Source organism: Phacochoerus africanus, chromosome 5 (assembly GCF_016906955.1).
Source record: "Phacochoerus africanus isolate WHEZ1 chromosome 5, ROS_Pafr_v1, whole genome shotgun sequence".
Classification (NCBI taxonomy): Eukaryota; Metazoa; Chordata; class Mammalia; order Artiodactyla; family Suidae; genus Phacochoerus; species Phacochoerus africanus.
The window spans coordinates 6,658,421-6,670,844 of record NC_062548.1 but is presented as its reverse complement, the minus strand read 5'-3'; the positions used below and the strand labels follow the sequence as shown (position 1 = coordinate 6,670,844).

Genomic DNA, 12,424 nt, shown 5'->3' with positions numbered 1-12,424 from the left:
GAAAACAACAAGAAGGCACATTTAAACCACGCATCAAAAATCAGCCACACCAAACCAAGCGAGGCCGCAGGTTCGCGGAGGTCGAGGCGCCTGCGCTTGTACAGAAAACTGCCTCGGGCTGATCCGGACGCTAAGGGGGCCGTTTTCTGGGACGTGCATTGCGTGCAGCCGGGCGCTACTCTGCGGACACGGCGGGATGGCCTCGGTGGCCGCACACGGACCGGGCGGCAGCGGCGGGCGGGGCCTGGGATGCTCCGCCTTTGGTCGGGGAGGCGCTCGGAAGGCACCGCGCGGGGGCTGCTGCCGCGGGCGCAGGGGCCACGGCTCGGGTCCCGCCGGCGCCGCTCACCCAGCTTCAGGAGCCAGCCCTCCCGGTCGGGGTTGAAGAACGTGTGTGTCAGGTCGTTGCCGTCGTCCTCCGGGATCTTGAACGGCTCGTTCTTGATGCTCTCGTACAGGTTCTGCGAGGACGGAAGGCGCCCGGTGGGCAGAGGCCGGGGTGGGGGGGGACCCGCTCAGGACGCGCGGGGGCCAGGAGCTGGCGCCGCGGGCAGAGGCTGCCGCTGCCAGGGCGGCCGGGGGGCGCGGGGGGGTCGGGGCCTCACCCGCAGCAGCTCCTCGGGGAGGTCCCCGCCCTCGTTGATGCCGCGGTTCATGGTGACAAAGCGCTCGGCCGTGGGCTTGTCGCGCACGTTGTGGTTGTGCAGGCTGGTGTTGAGCATGATGATGGCGAAGGACAGCACGTAGCACGTGTCTGGAAGGAGTCAGGCAGCGGGGCGTCAGCCGCGCCCGGAAAGGCGCCCCGGGCACCCACCCCGCGGCCCTCCGCACCGACCTGTGGACTGGAAGACGCCCGGGTTGCAGAGGCAGTAGCGGGACGCGAACGCCTCCATCATGCGGTCGATTTTCTGCGCCTCGCCGGGGAGTCTGAAGCTCCACAGGAACTGCCTGCGGGGAAACGCGAGCCAGGAGGTGGCGCAGCTCGGGCCGGGCAGGACACCGCTCCCCCCCCCCCCACCGGCGGGAGGGAGGCCGGGCGCCTCGGGGTCCCCCCGCCGCCCCGAGAGCACCGCGCGCTCCCCCTGCCGGGCGCCAGGCAGACCCGCGGGCGGCCGAGGGAAGGCAGCGGGGTGAGGGCAGGGCCCGTCTGCGCTTCACCCGCCACCTGCAGCAGCGTGGCGGAACCCCCGCGGCTCTGGGCCAGAGGCCGGTGGGTGCCAGGAACGGAACCCCCAGGCTCTCCAGGCCTGCACGTCCCTGAGACACTGTTTGCAAAAAACTGAATCTAGAGCGCCTCCATCCCGGCTGCGGTATGCCGACCCGTCAGTCATCCGCGCCTTGCTAGGCCGGGGCCGCAACGCTGAGCACAGGGCGACGAGGTCAGTGTGCCACCTCCCCCGGTGCCAGGAACCGGAGGCTGGGGCAGAGCGCAGAGGAGAAGGGCCGACCAGGGCCGGACAATGCTGCCGACACACCGGGACCAGGGTGGCCTCTGACCGCAGGAAACCCGCACCCTCCCGGGCGCATGCGTGGCTGGTGTTCCAGACCGAATGGGGGTTCAGGGGGCCGGTGCCGGGGCAGCACCGAGAGCCCGTGCAGAGTGGGGAGGCAGCTCACGCACAACTGCCAAGTATCATGAAACGTCTAAGACCCCAAAGCAACTACGAACTCTACGCAGGACCAGCGGCCACAGAGCACCCGCGGCCTGACTTCTATGTGGGGCAGCAGATGCTCCCGCAGAGGCCCGGCCGGCCGCGCCCCGGTTCCCTGGAGGGTCCTCCCAGCACGTGATGAAACACTCACCTTAAGGCTTGGACGAGGTTGAGATCGGCAAACTCATGGAGCTCCACGAACGCCTGAAGAACTTTAATATTAAATTCATCCCTAGGAAAAAAAAATGTGTTGCACAGCCCCACCGCGTGTTACTTCAATTTTTGACGTTAGAGGTGTTACAACGTTCTGTCAGTTTCTGCTACACAGCAAAGGGACCCAGTCAGTGTACATATCTGTATATACATTCTTTCTCGCATATCACCCTCCATCACGTTCCAGCACGAGCGACTAGATACAGTTTCCTGTGCTGTACAGCAGTGCATCATTTTAAAAGACGGTTGCTAAAGCAAGTCTTCCTGGTTTTTAATGTATGACTCAAACCTCAGGCCTTGTTCATTCTGTGTTTGTTTTCAGCCTTAGCGCAAAGACCAGGCAAGATACTAAGAGTACTTCGCAACCGGTGGAGCCAGAGTAAGACCCCAAATTAGAGCCCAGCGGCCAGAGGAGTTCCGAACCCCTCACCACCCCGAGTTGAGCTGTGAGGCACCAACCCAGCTGCTTGGTGCACAGCCTCGACCTTCGAAATCATCACAGGGCAGGCGCCAAGCTCATCCCCACCTCGCAGGTGGATCAGGAAGCTCAGAAGGGGAAGCAGCTCGCCCAGGTCGGGAAGCCAGCGAGTGTGGGGCTCAGAGAGGAACGTCTGGAAGAGAAGTGATGCCTTATACTAACAACTAGCTTTTTTTTTTTTTTTTGTCTTTTGGTCTTTTTCTAGGGCCACACCTGCGGCCTATGGAGGTTCCCGGGCCAGGGGTTAAATCAGAGCTACAGCTGCAGTCTACACCCCAGCCACAGCAACGCGGGATCCGAGCCACATCTGTGATCTACACCACAGCTCACGGCATCACTGGATCCCCAACCCACTGGGCAAGGCCAGGGATCGAACCCATAACCTCATGGTTCCCGGTTGGATCTGTTAACCACTGAGCCACAATGGGAACTTCAACAACGAACTTTTAAAAACTAAACTGAGTGTGAGGATTCAGTAAAAAGGGTCAAATTTTGTGACAACAAAACTGAAATGACACATCAGCGACAACTCAACTCACTGGAATTTTAACTCCAAGCTGCTCCCACAGGCCCTGGGGACTGACCTGGAGGGCAGAGCAGGCCTCACCTGAAGACCAGCGTGCTTACCTCCGCAGGAGCAGACATCAGGGAGGCCACCCACCCCGAGGGCTGATGACAGAACTGGAGGTGGCAAGACGCCCCTGCACCAAGTGGGTGCTCCAACTTCGCCTCCCCCTGCACCCCCACCCTTGGGTTGAGCTGGAGGCAGGCGTCAGGCCGCTGTCGGAGGGCTCCAGCCCTGTCCGTGCAGAAGTCCCTCCCGGGGAACAGCGAGCACACAGCCCACTGGAATGACGCTGCGGTGCCTTGGGCCCTGGTTTGTCCCACACAGTGCCCATCAGCTCATGTCCTGCTGAAAAGACGGAGCGAGGTGGCAGAGGGCACACTGGGGGTGGGGGTGGCGGTGGCCTGGTGGACCAGGTTACAGATATGCGTGGCAAGGGCAGCCCAGTGACCCAGCGCAGTGGGCTGTTCTGAAGTTGGCGCTGAGGGCAAAGCACCGCAGTCCCCAGGCGGCTGGTCCCATCGCAGGGAGCTGGGCTGGGAGGGCTCCGAGGCCCTGGGGTGCATGGAGGTCGTCCTTCACGCCCCACCCGGAAAGGAGTGGCTCGGGGCTCACAGGCTGCTCTGGTCCCGCTGCTGTGAACCCCCCGCCCCAGCCCTCCCCCCTCCAGGTCCTCGCCGCCCATCTGCCCAGCCAGGGCTCCGTCTGCAGCCACACCTCACCCCGAGTGCTCCACCTGCACGGCCACTAGGCCTCGCAAGCCCACCAGCCTTGCTGGCTGCCCCTCGGACCCGCTGCCCCCCCAGCTTCCTGTCTCTGCTGCCTGCAGATCTACCTTCCAGGTGATTCCAAGGCCTTGAGCCTCTCACCACCGCCCCCAACCTGCCAGAACTTCCCTCGGCTCACCTAGACCCCAGACCCAGAGTCTGAGCGCCGTTCGCCTCCTGGCGGCCACCAGCCTGGCCGGAGCCACCCTCTCCGGCCCCCAGACCACCGTGCTGCTCTGTTCACCCTGCGCCGTGGACCATGTGCTCCAGGAGCCATCAGTCCACGTCCTCCCTCCCCCGAGAGCCCTCCTCGCCCCGGACACCGCTCCCCCGCCTGCCCTCGCAGCCTCACACAAATGACCAGCCCGTCACAACTGCTGCAAACCCGCTCCCCAGCTCCGCCAACGCCCCCGCCACCGTCCCTTTGCCCCGATCCCCTTCTGACAAATGACAGGGTTTTCTTACTTAATCTGCTGGTGGCTCACTGTCTGTATTGCTCCAGAACAGTTCCACAAGCAGAGGCGCCAACACCGCCCAAGTGCCTCCAACAGCGCCTGGCACGGGGTCAGGACGTCCTGTTTTTGGACTCGGTCTGCACGGGGTACGGATGCTGTGGTGTCAACAATCTCCACGGTCCCACCCCCGCCAGAGGGCGACAGCCAATCACGCAGACCCTCCTGGCACGCTGTCCTGTTACGCCTTGGTGTTGGAACACCTGGGGGACCCTTCCGTTCTTTTTTTTTTTTTTAAATAAGCTTTGTTGAAACACAACTCGCATTCTAGAGCATTCACCTGTTTCAAGCACACAATTCCACGGGTTTTGTATATTTAGCAGGCCCCCACCTGTGCGGCCATCATGGCGAGCAACTCTGGAACAGATTCGGGACCCCAAAAGAGCTCCCCTCACGCAGGCAGCGTCTCCCAATCCCCGCGCTCCCCAGCGCCAGGCCACCGCTCTGCTTTCTCTGGCTCTGGAAATGCACCTGTTCTGAGCATGTCACAGAAAATGGGACAGTACAACCTGTGGCCTGTTGTGGCCTCTTTTGCCATCATCGTGGTTTTTTGTTTCCTATTCTTACAGTTGCGCCTACAGCATAAGGACGTTCCTGGGCTAGGGGCCAAATAGGAGCTGCAGCTGCCAGCCTACACCACAGCCACGGCAATGCCGGATCCTTAACCCACTGGGTGAGGCCAGGGATCGAACCAGCGTTCTCTCAGAGACTGCGCTGGGTTCTTAACCCGCTGAACCACCATGGGGACTCTCAAATAATGTTTTTAATGTTTGAAATTCGTGTTGTAGCACGTATCAATACTTCACTTTTTCTTTTTTTCTTTTTTTTTTTTTTGTCCTTTTAGGGCCGCACCCGCAGCATATGGAGGCTCCCAGGCTAGGGGTCGAATTGGAGCTGCAGCCACCGGCCTATGCCAGAGCCACAGCAACGTGGGATCTAAGCCGTGTCTGCAACCTACACCACAGCTCATGGCAACGCCGGATCCTTAACCCACTGAGCAAGGCCAGGGATCAAACTCGCAACCTCATGGTCCCTAGTCAGATTCGTTAACCACTGCACCACGACAAGAACGCCAATACTTCACTTCTTAAGGCCAAATAATTTTCCACTGAACAGACGGACCCCACTTTATTGTTCACTGGTTGCCGGGCATTTGAGTTGCTTCCACGGGGCTGTAACGTGGCTGTGAACATTGGCGCCTAAGTTTTTGTGTGTAATGTTCCGAGTTCCTCTTCCCCTTTGAGTGTACACCTAGGAGGACAATTACTGGGTCACATGGTATGGCTGCTACCTTGAAGACCTGCCAACTCTGTGCCAAAGCGGCCGCACCCTTTGTGACAGCGCAGTGTATGAGGGCTCCAACTTCTCCACATCCCCCAGCGTGACTCGCCTTCTTTAATTCCAGCCATCCCAGTGGATGGCAAGTGGTATCTCGCTGTGGTTTTGTGGGGTTTTGTTGTTGTTTGTCTTTTTTTTTTTTGCCATTTCTTGGGCCGCTCCCAAGGCATATGGAGTTCCCAGGCTAGGGGTCTCATCGGAGCTGTAGCCACCAGCCCATGCCAGAGCCAGAGCCACAGCAACGTGGGATCCGAGCCGTGTCTGCGACCTACACCACAGTTCACAGCAACACTGGATCCTTAACCCACTAAGCAAGGCCAGGGATCAAGCCCGAAACCTCATGGTTCCTAGTCAGATTCATTAACCACGGAGCCACGACGGGAACTCCTGGCTATGGTTTTGATGTGCCGTTTCCTGATGCCTAGTGGTGCTTAGCATCCTACGCGTGTGTATTTCGGCCTCACCATACGCCGATGTATGAAAACCCTCTTTGGAGAGATGTCTATTCAGGTCCTTTGCCCACTTCCTAATTATCTGTCTTTTTTGCGACCGGGCTGTAGAAATTCTTTTCATGTTCTACAAACGAGTCCTTATCAGACTTACATATGACCTGGAAACATCTTCTCCTATTCCGTGGGCTGTCTTCTCACTTCCTTAATGACACCCTTTGTCGTTTTCTAAGCATGTTATGCTTGTGGCGCTCACATTTAGGGCTTTGGTCCATTTTGCTTTTCGCACCTCTGCACGTGGCCATCCAGGGGTCCCAGCACCATGTGCTGCAAAGGTAATTCTTCCCACACTGTACTGTCTTGGCACCTCATTTGATGGTAGACACTGAGTGTTTTTTTCTCAGTTCTCAGCTCTATCCCACCACCTGTACATCTGTTCTCGTGCCAACGTCACACTGTCTTAATCAGTGTAGCTTGAGCCTGTCTTTAAACTAAGAAGTATAAGTTCTCTGAGGCTGTTCTTCTTTTTCCAAGACTGTTGTGGCCATTCCGGCTCCCTTAAATTTCTGTGTGAATTGTAGGAGGGGCTTGTCAACGTCTACAAAGAAGTTAGCTCAGATTTTGGTAGGGAGTATGTTAAACCCGTTTATCACTGTGGAGGGTACTGTCATTTCTGCAATATTAAATCTTCCAATCCATGAACATGGGCTGTCTTTCCATTTATTTGGGTCTTTTTATTTTTTTTTAAACAGTATGTTATGGTTTTCAAAGTAAAATAGTTTGTTGTTAAAATTTATTCCTAAGTATTCTTTTGCCTTTTTTTTTTTTTTTTTTTTTTTTGCCGCACCTTGGGTATGTGAAGTTCCTGGGCCAGGGATTAAACTGGAGCTACAGTCATGACAACGTCAGACCCTTAAGCCACTGAGCAGCCATCAGTGACTCTGGTATTTGTATCCTTGTTAATGCTACTGTAAATGGGGCTTTTCCTTTTTAGCTTTTTCATTGCTGACTGTATAGACATGAGTGAATTTGCATATTGATCTTGAATTCTGCCATCTTACTGAAATTATCAGTTCTACCAGTTTCGTAGTGATTTTGCAGGATTTTCTATACACCAGATTATGTGATCTGCAAAAAGAGAGAGTCCTTTTCTTTCTCTTTCCTTCCTCTCTCCATCCTTTCTTTCCTTCCTTCCTTCCTTTCTTCCTTCCTTCGATTTTTAGGACGACACTCGTGGCATGTGGAAGTTCCCGGCTCGGGGTCTAACTGGAGCTGCAGCCACCAGCCTACACCACAGCCACACCAGCTTGGGACCGGAGCCATGACTGTGACCTACGCCGTGGCTCACAGCAACGCCAGATCCTCGACCCACTGAGCGAGGCCAGGGATCGAACCTGCGTCCTCAAGGATCCTAGTCGGGTTTGTTACCGCTGAGCCACAACGGGAACTCTGAGACAGTTTTATTTCTTCCTTTCCAAACTAGATGTCTTTAATTTCATTTTCTTGCCCAACTGTGTTGGCCAGAACTGAACAGAAAGCGGCAAGAGGAGTCATCCCTGTCACAGCCTTCATCTCAAAGGGAAAGCATCAAGCTGCGGGCTTTTCACAGGAGCCCTCCCCCCCCATCATGCTGACCACGTGCCCTTCTTTTCCTGGTTTAAGCGTTGTTACCGTGAAGCAGTGAATTTTGTCATAGGACCTTCCTCAATCTATGGGGATGACCGTGTTGGTTTTGCTCTTTAGTCTGCGGATACAGCGTCATCACTTTAACTGATTTGTGTAGGTTGAACGAACTGTGCATTCCAATAATGCAAATACAGCTGACCCTTGACCCATGTGGGGGGGAGGGGGTTGGGGCACTGACCCTTCACCGCTGAAAGTCTGTGTGTATCTTACACAGCCCTCTAGGGGCTCCTCCATCTCCACGGTTCTGCGTCTGCACATTTAACCAACTACGGACCGGGAAATACGTAGTACTTACCACTGAGGAGAACCCGTGTATAGTTCAAACCTGTGTTGATCAAGGGTCAATATACTGGTGAATAATCCCTGCTCTGTGTTGCTGGATGTGATCTGCCAGTATTAAGTTAAGGAGTTTTGCTTCTGTAGTCCTAGGAGATATTGGTCTGTGGCTATCTTTTAGTACTGTGATGTCTCTGTTTGGTTTTGGGTATCAGGTAGCACTGACTTCACAGAAGGCACTGGGAAGTGTGCTGTTTTTCATTTTTGATCAAGGTTTTTGTTGCTGTTTGGTTTTGTTTTTTTGCTTTTTTAGGGCTGCATCCATGGCATATGGAAGTTCCCAGGCTAGGGGCTGAACTGGAGCTACAGCTGCTGGCCTGCGCTGTAGCCGCAGCAACACAGGAGCCAAGCCACGTCTGTGACCTACCCCACAGCTCACGGCAACACCAGACCCTTAACCCACTGAGCGAGGGCAGGGATCGAACCTGCATCTCCATGGATACTAGCTGGGCTTGTTTCTGCTAAGCCACAATGGGAACACTAAGTATTTTTTTTTAATTGGTTAAATTAATAAATTCTGTATATATCAAGGACTACCATATTTTCATGTTTTTAAATTATAATTTATACATCTATAATGTAACATAAAATATAATTAAAAATTTTGAACTTAAAAAACCTGGACTTTTGTCTTTGTATCTAATACTTTCATGTTTTAATGCTTCAGATTACCACTTAGTAAAAATGGAGCGGTTAGAATAGGTGGTTTATCTTCTCCTGACCACTATGACGATGAAGCTATGAGTTTATGGACACGTGAAAATTATGAAGATGATGAACCAGACGTAGAAACGTCAAAGTATATCTTGGATATAACAGGTGACAAGTTCTGTCAATTAGTAACCTCTGAAAAAAACAGCTTTATCCTGGGTGAAAAAGGATAGAACATGCAACTATACACTTTCCCTTCCAGAATTCCTCTTTGGAGGTCCTGTTGTGGCTCAGCGGTCACTAACCCGACTGGAATCCAAAGGAGATGGGTGGATCCCTGGCCTTGCTTAGTCGGTTCAGGATCCGGCGCAGATCCTGCACTGCTGTGCCTGTGGCAGAGGACGGCAGCTGCAGCTCCAATTTGACCCCTGGCCTGGAAGAACTCCAAGTATTTTTAATGAAACAGAAACCACCCTGGTTGGCAACTGCGGGGCTTGTGTTAGCGACACCGCTGTCTGTTCCCCGAGCGGCACTCGGGGCGTGTGGCGACTGAGGACCCCTGCCTGGCGCTCTGCAAAGCGGCATAAATGGACTTTTAACTGGAGACACTTGAGAAAGTAAATCTGACTGGCCGCACCCTGTTTAAAAAACCAATACCTTGCTTTGTAAGAACCCTGAAGGGAGAAGAATCTAAAAGTAGATGTGTGTGTCTGTATAACTGAAACATCTGTACATCTGAAACACTGTAAATCAACTGTACTTCAATTAAAAACTTAAATTTAAAATTAAAAAAAATCAGTAACTTTTCCCCTTGCCTCATACCCCCACTAACAGGGACAGAGCCAGGCATTTCTGGGCAAACATCCACAGAAGGGTAAGATGCTTTCTGAGGCAAGGAGCCAGAGGCAGGGGGGCATTTTCGGTTTTCTCACGATTCCCTGGGTGAGCAGAGGGTTCCAGAGGAGCACAGGCGGCCTGCTCCCCCGGGGCCCCAGCACACCCCGCCCTCTGCCCCCAGAGCCCACATGCCAGCCCCCGACGTGGGGCGGGCTGGCCTGCCTGCCAGGCGGCTCACTGCCCTTGAACTCACCTTTCGCCCAGGTAGTCCCCGATCACCGTCTTATTCAGGCCTTCGCCTTTATACAGGAACTGGGCCACGTCCTCGGGGGAGCTCTGCAGCAGGTCGTTCTCGATTAGAAACTGAATTCCCTGAGGAGGAGGGCGAGGAGGAGGCCCTGGTTAGGAGGGTCACCAGCCTCTATTTCAAAGACAAAGCCACCTACAGCGTCACGGCCTCAGTGGCTGGGACTCAGCAAAGACCACGAACCGCAGGAGGGCCGCGCACAGCGCCATCAAAGGGAGGCGCTGCCACTCCTCCCGGCAAGTGACCAGGGTACCCGACAAGCAGGCTACCGACCAAACCATCTCCAGCATCAGCAGAGGTCACAAAGGCAGGGGAACGAGGACACCAAACGTGCGCAGCTCCGCACAGGAGCTCCCCCGTGTCTGAGAGGAACGGGCCACGCGTGGTTGGCCAAGCCCTCCTCTCCTGGCATCCTTCACCGGTCAGCCACTTTCCCCACCTCCCGCACAGCTAGAAACGACCCTGTGAACAGATCGGGTCAGACAGACGGAGAGGACGACCGAGGAGGACCCGTGAGCAGCACAGCTCCTTCCCTCCTTCTGATCCTGAACGCAGATGTGACGGCAGGAGCCCTGGCAGCCAGCCTGCAAGGAAGAGGCCGAGGATAACACGTGACCTCAGTCCTGCCACGTGCCGGGAGGCCACCTCTGCCGTGAGCAGACGGCCCGCTGTGTAAACTACCCTTACCGATGTGCTGCTACCTGTGGGTGAACATGGGAACTGGTCACTGTACCCCTGAGCTCAAGGCGGACCCAACCCCGCCCACTTGAGGGACCCACAGAGAGGAAGCCGACAGCCAACAAACAGCTGCAGGGGGGGCTCCCTAGCCCACACCAGCTGTGCTCAGTCTCAGAGGAAGAGCAAAAATTTACCATTGACAGAGCTTCTGAGTTGCTTCAAAGTAAAGGCTGGCAAAGCTTATGTGGGAATAGGGAATTCTGCCCTCTGTACGCCCAGAGGCTGTTGCTACAGATGCACGGAGGAGCTTCCAGCTAAAGCCCTAAGGGGCCAAGACCAGGGCTCCCTCATGCCCCGAGAGCCATCCAAAGAGTCTATTCATTCTTTGGACACATGCACATCCACAGCAGCCTTATTTCAGACGTTCTAAAACTGGAAACAACCCAACAGTCAGCAAGGGAGCTGACAACACATTCTAGCATATTCACACGACAGACGTCTGCCAACCAAGATGCAGCGAACCACACGGACAGACCCACAGACATGACAAGGAGTCCAAGGACTCAGCGTAGTTTAATGCCACCTATGTAAACTTAAAAAGGCTCCGCTAGTCTATGAGGACCGGATCTCCCAGGAGTCGCCCCCTCGGAGGGGCCGGTCACGCTCCGCAGCTGCAGCTTGTTCTGGGTTGAGGTTCCATGAGTTTCTGAACTTGGAAAAATTCATCAAGCTGTACGTTTAAAATGCGTTTACCAAAACAACAGTAAGTCTGACAATTCTAGTCTGACAATTCTAAATTAACTGCCCTACATGTCTGGTGGGAGCTTAAGTGGGTCCAGACACCTGGCCTCCGCTTCCACATGTGAAGCTGTGCACGTGCTGGACCCGAGCGTCCTGATCATAGGTGTGCACCTGTGCTCGGCCAAGTTCCCGGAAAACAAGCCCCGGGCACAAGCGGTGGTGCTGATGCTGTTTATTCACAGGGTGCAAGGCCCAGGTGCCCAGAGTGAGGGATGGGGGGAGGCCGGGGGGAGCGGCAGGGCTGGGGCCACTCAGCGGTCGGGGCAGAGGTCACAGTCTGACCCCAAAGCCCTGCCAAGAGGTCAGAGTCAAAGCTGCCCCCGGCTGCCTCGCTGGAGTCCTCGTCCTGAGGACCCACACCCTGGCAGCCCCCAACACTGCAAGGGGAAAGAGGGGACGTCCGAGGACCCCCAGGTCCTGGGACAAAGGGACCGCAGCAGCAGAGGCTCCCTGGGGGATGCAGGCTCGCACTGGGGCACCGGTGCTGGCCTGGACTGTCGTGACCCCTTGGCTGGGGTACAGGCGAGGGTGGGAGCCCGGCTCCTGAAGCCTGCGCCAGGCGGATGCTGCTGTGCTGTGCGCCACAGCAAGGCCATGGCTACAGGGGGTCTTGCGTCCTTCTGGCTCTGCTCGCTTGCTCCCTTGCGCTCATGCTCGCACTCTCTCTCTCCAGCAACGCTCCCCAAAGCCTCGGAATCTCCGCTGAGAGGGCTGATGGCCTCTCGGGATCAGAGAAAAGAAAACGAGCTTGGAACAGGGAGTCCTTTCTATGCTTCAATGTCACACAAGGAAGGGAAAGGAGGCCCCCTGGGAAACTCCAGTTTCCTTTGCAAGAGCCTGAGGCCCTGGTCCTGGCACACAGGGAGCCACCGGGGAGCCCAGGTCAGGGACTGGAAGAGAAAACAGAGCCAAATGGCCAGAGGCAGAGGGGGCAGATGGAAGGAGAAAGGACTGGCAGCGCCAGAGAGGCGAAGCGAGACGCAGGAGCAGGGCGAGAGGACAGACACAGAGGCAGGGCTGCAGACACGGTCCGTGTCGGAGACAGAAGAGGCGGCGTCACACTCCAGGTATCAGGGAGGCAGGGACCAGAGGGATGCAGCCCCAGGCCAAGGATGCTCGCAGGGGGAGGCTGCGTGGAAGGAACAGGCCGCGCC

General features: G+C 55.8%; 1 protein-coding gene across 1 annotated transcript in view; it reads right to left on the bottom strand.

Annotated features, from left to right (window-relative positions):
• The window catches only part of CYTH3 (cytohesin 3), a 28,256-nt gene that overhangs the window by 7,559 nt on the left and 8,273 nt on the right, over positions 1–12,424 (bottom strand). The window contains exons 4-8 of the mRNA XM_047779504.1: positions 9,738–9,856; positions 1,804–1,884; positions 836–948; positions 606–754; positions 350–461 (exon numbers count right to left, since the gene is read on the bottom strand). Of these exons, the coding sequence (XP_047635460.1) occupies positions 350–461; positions 606–754; positions 836–948; positions 1,804–1,884; positions 9,738–9,856 (574 nt within the window). The remainder of the gene's footprint in view (positions 1–349; positions 462–605; positions 755–835; positions 949–1,803; positions 1,885–9,737; positions 9,857–12,424) is intronic.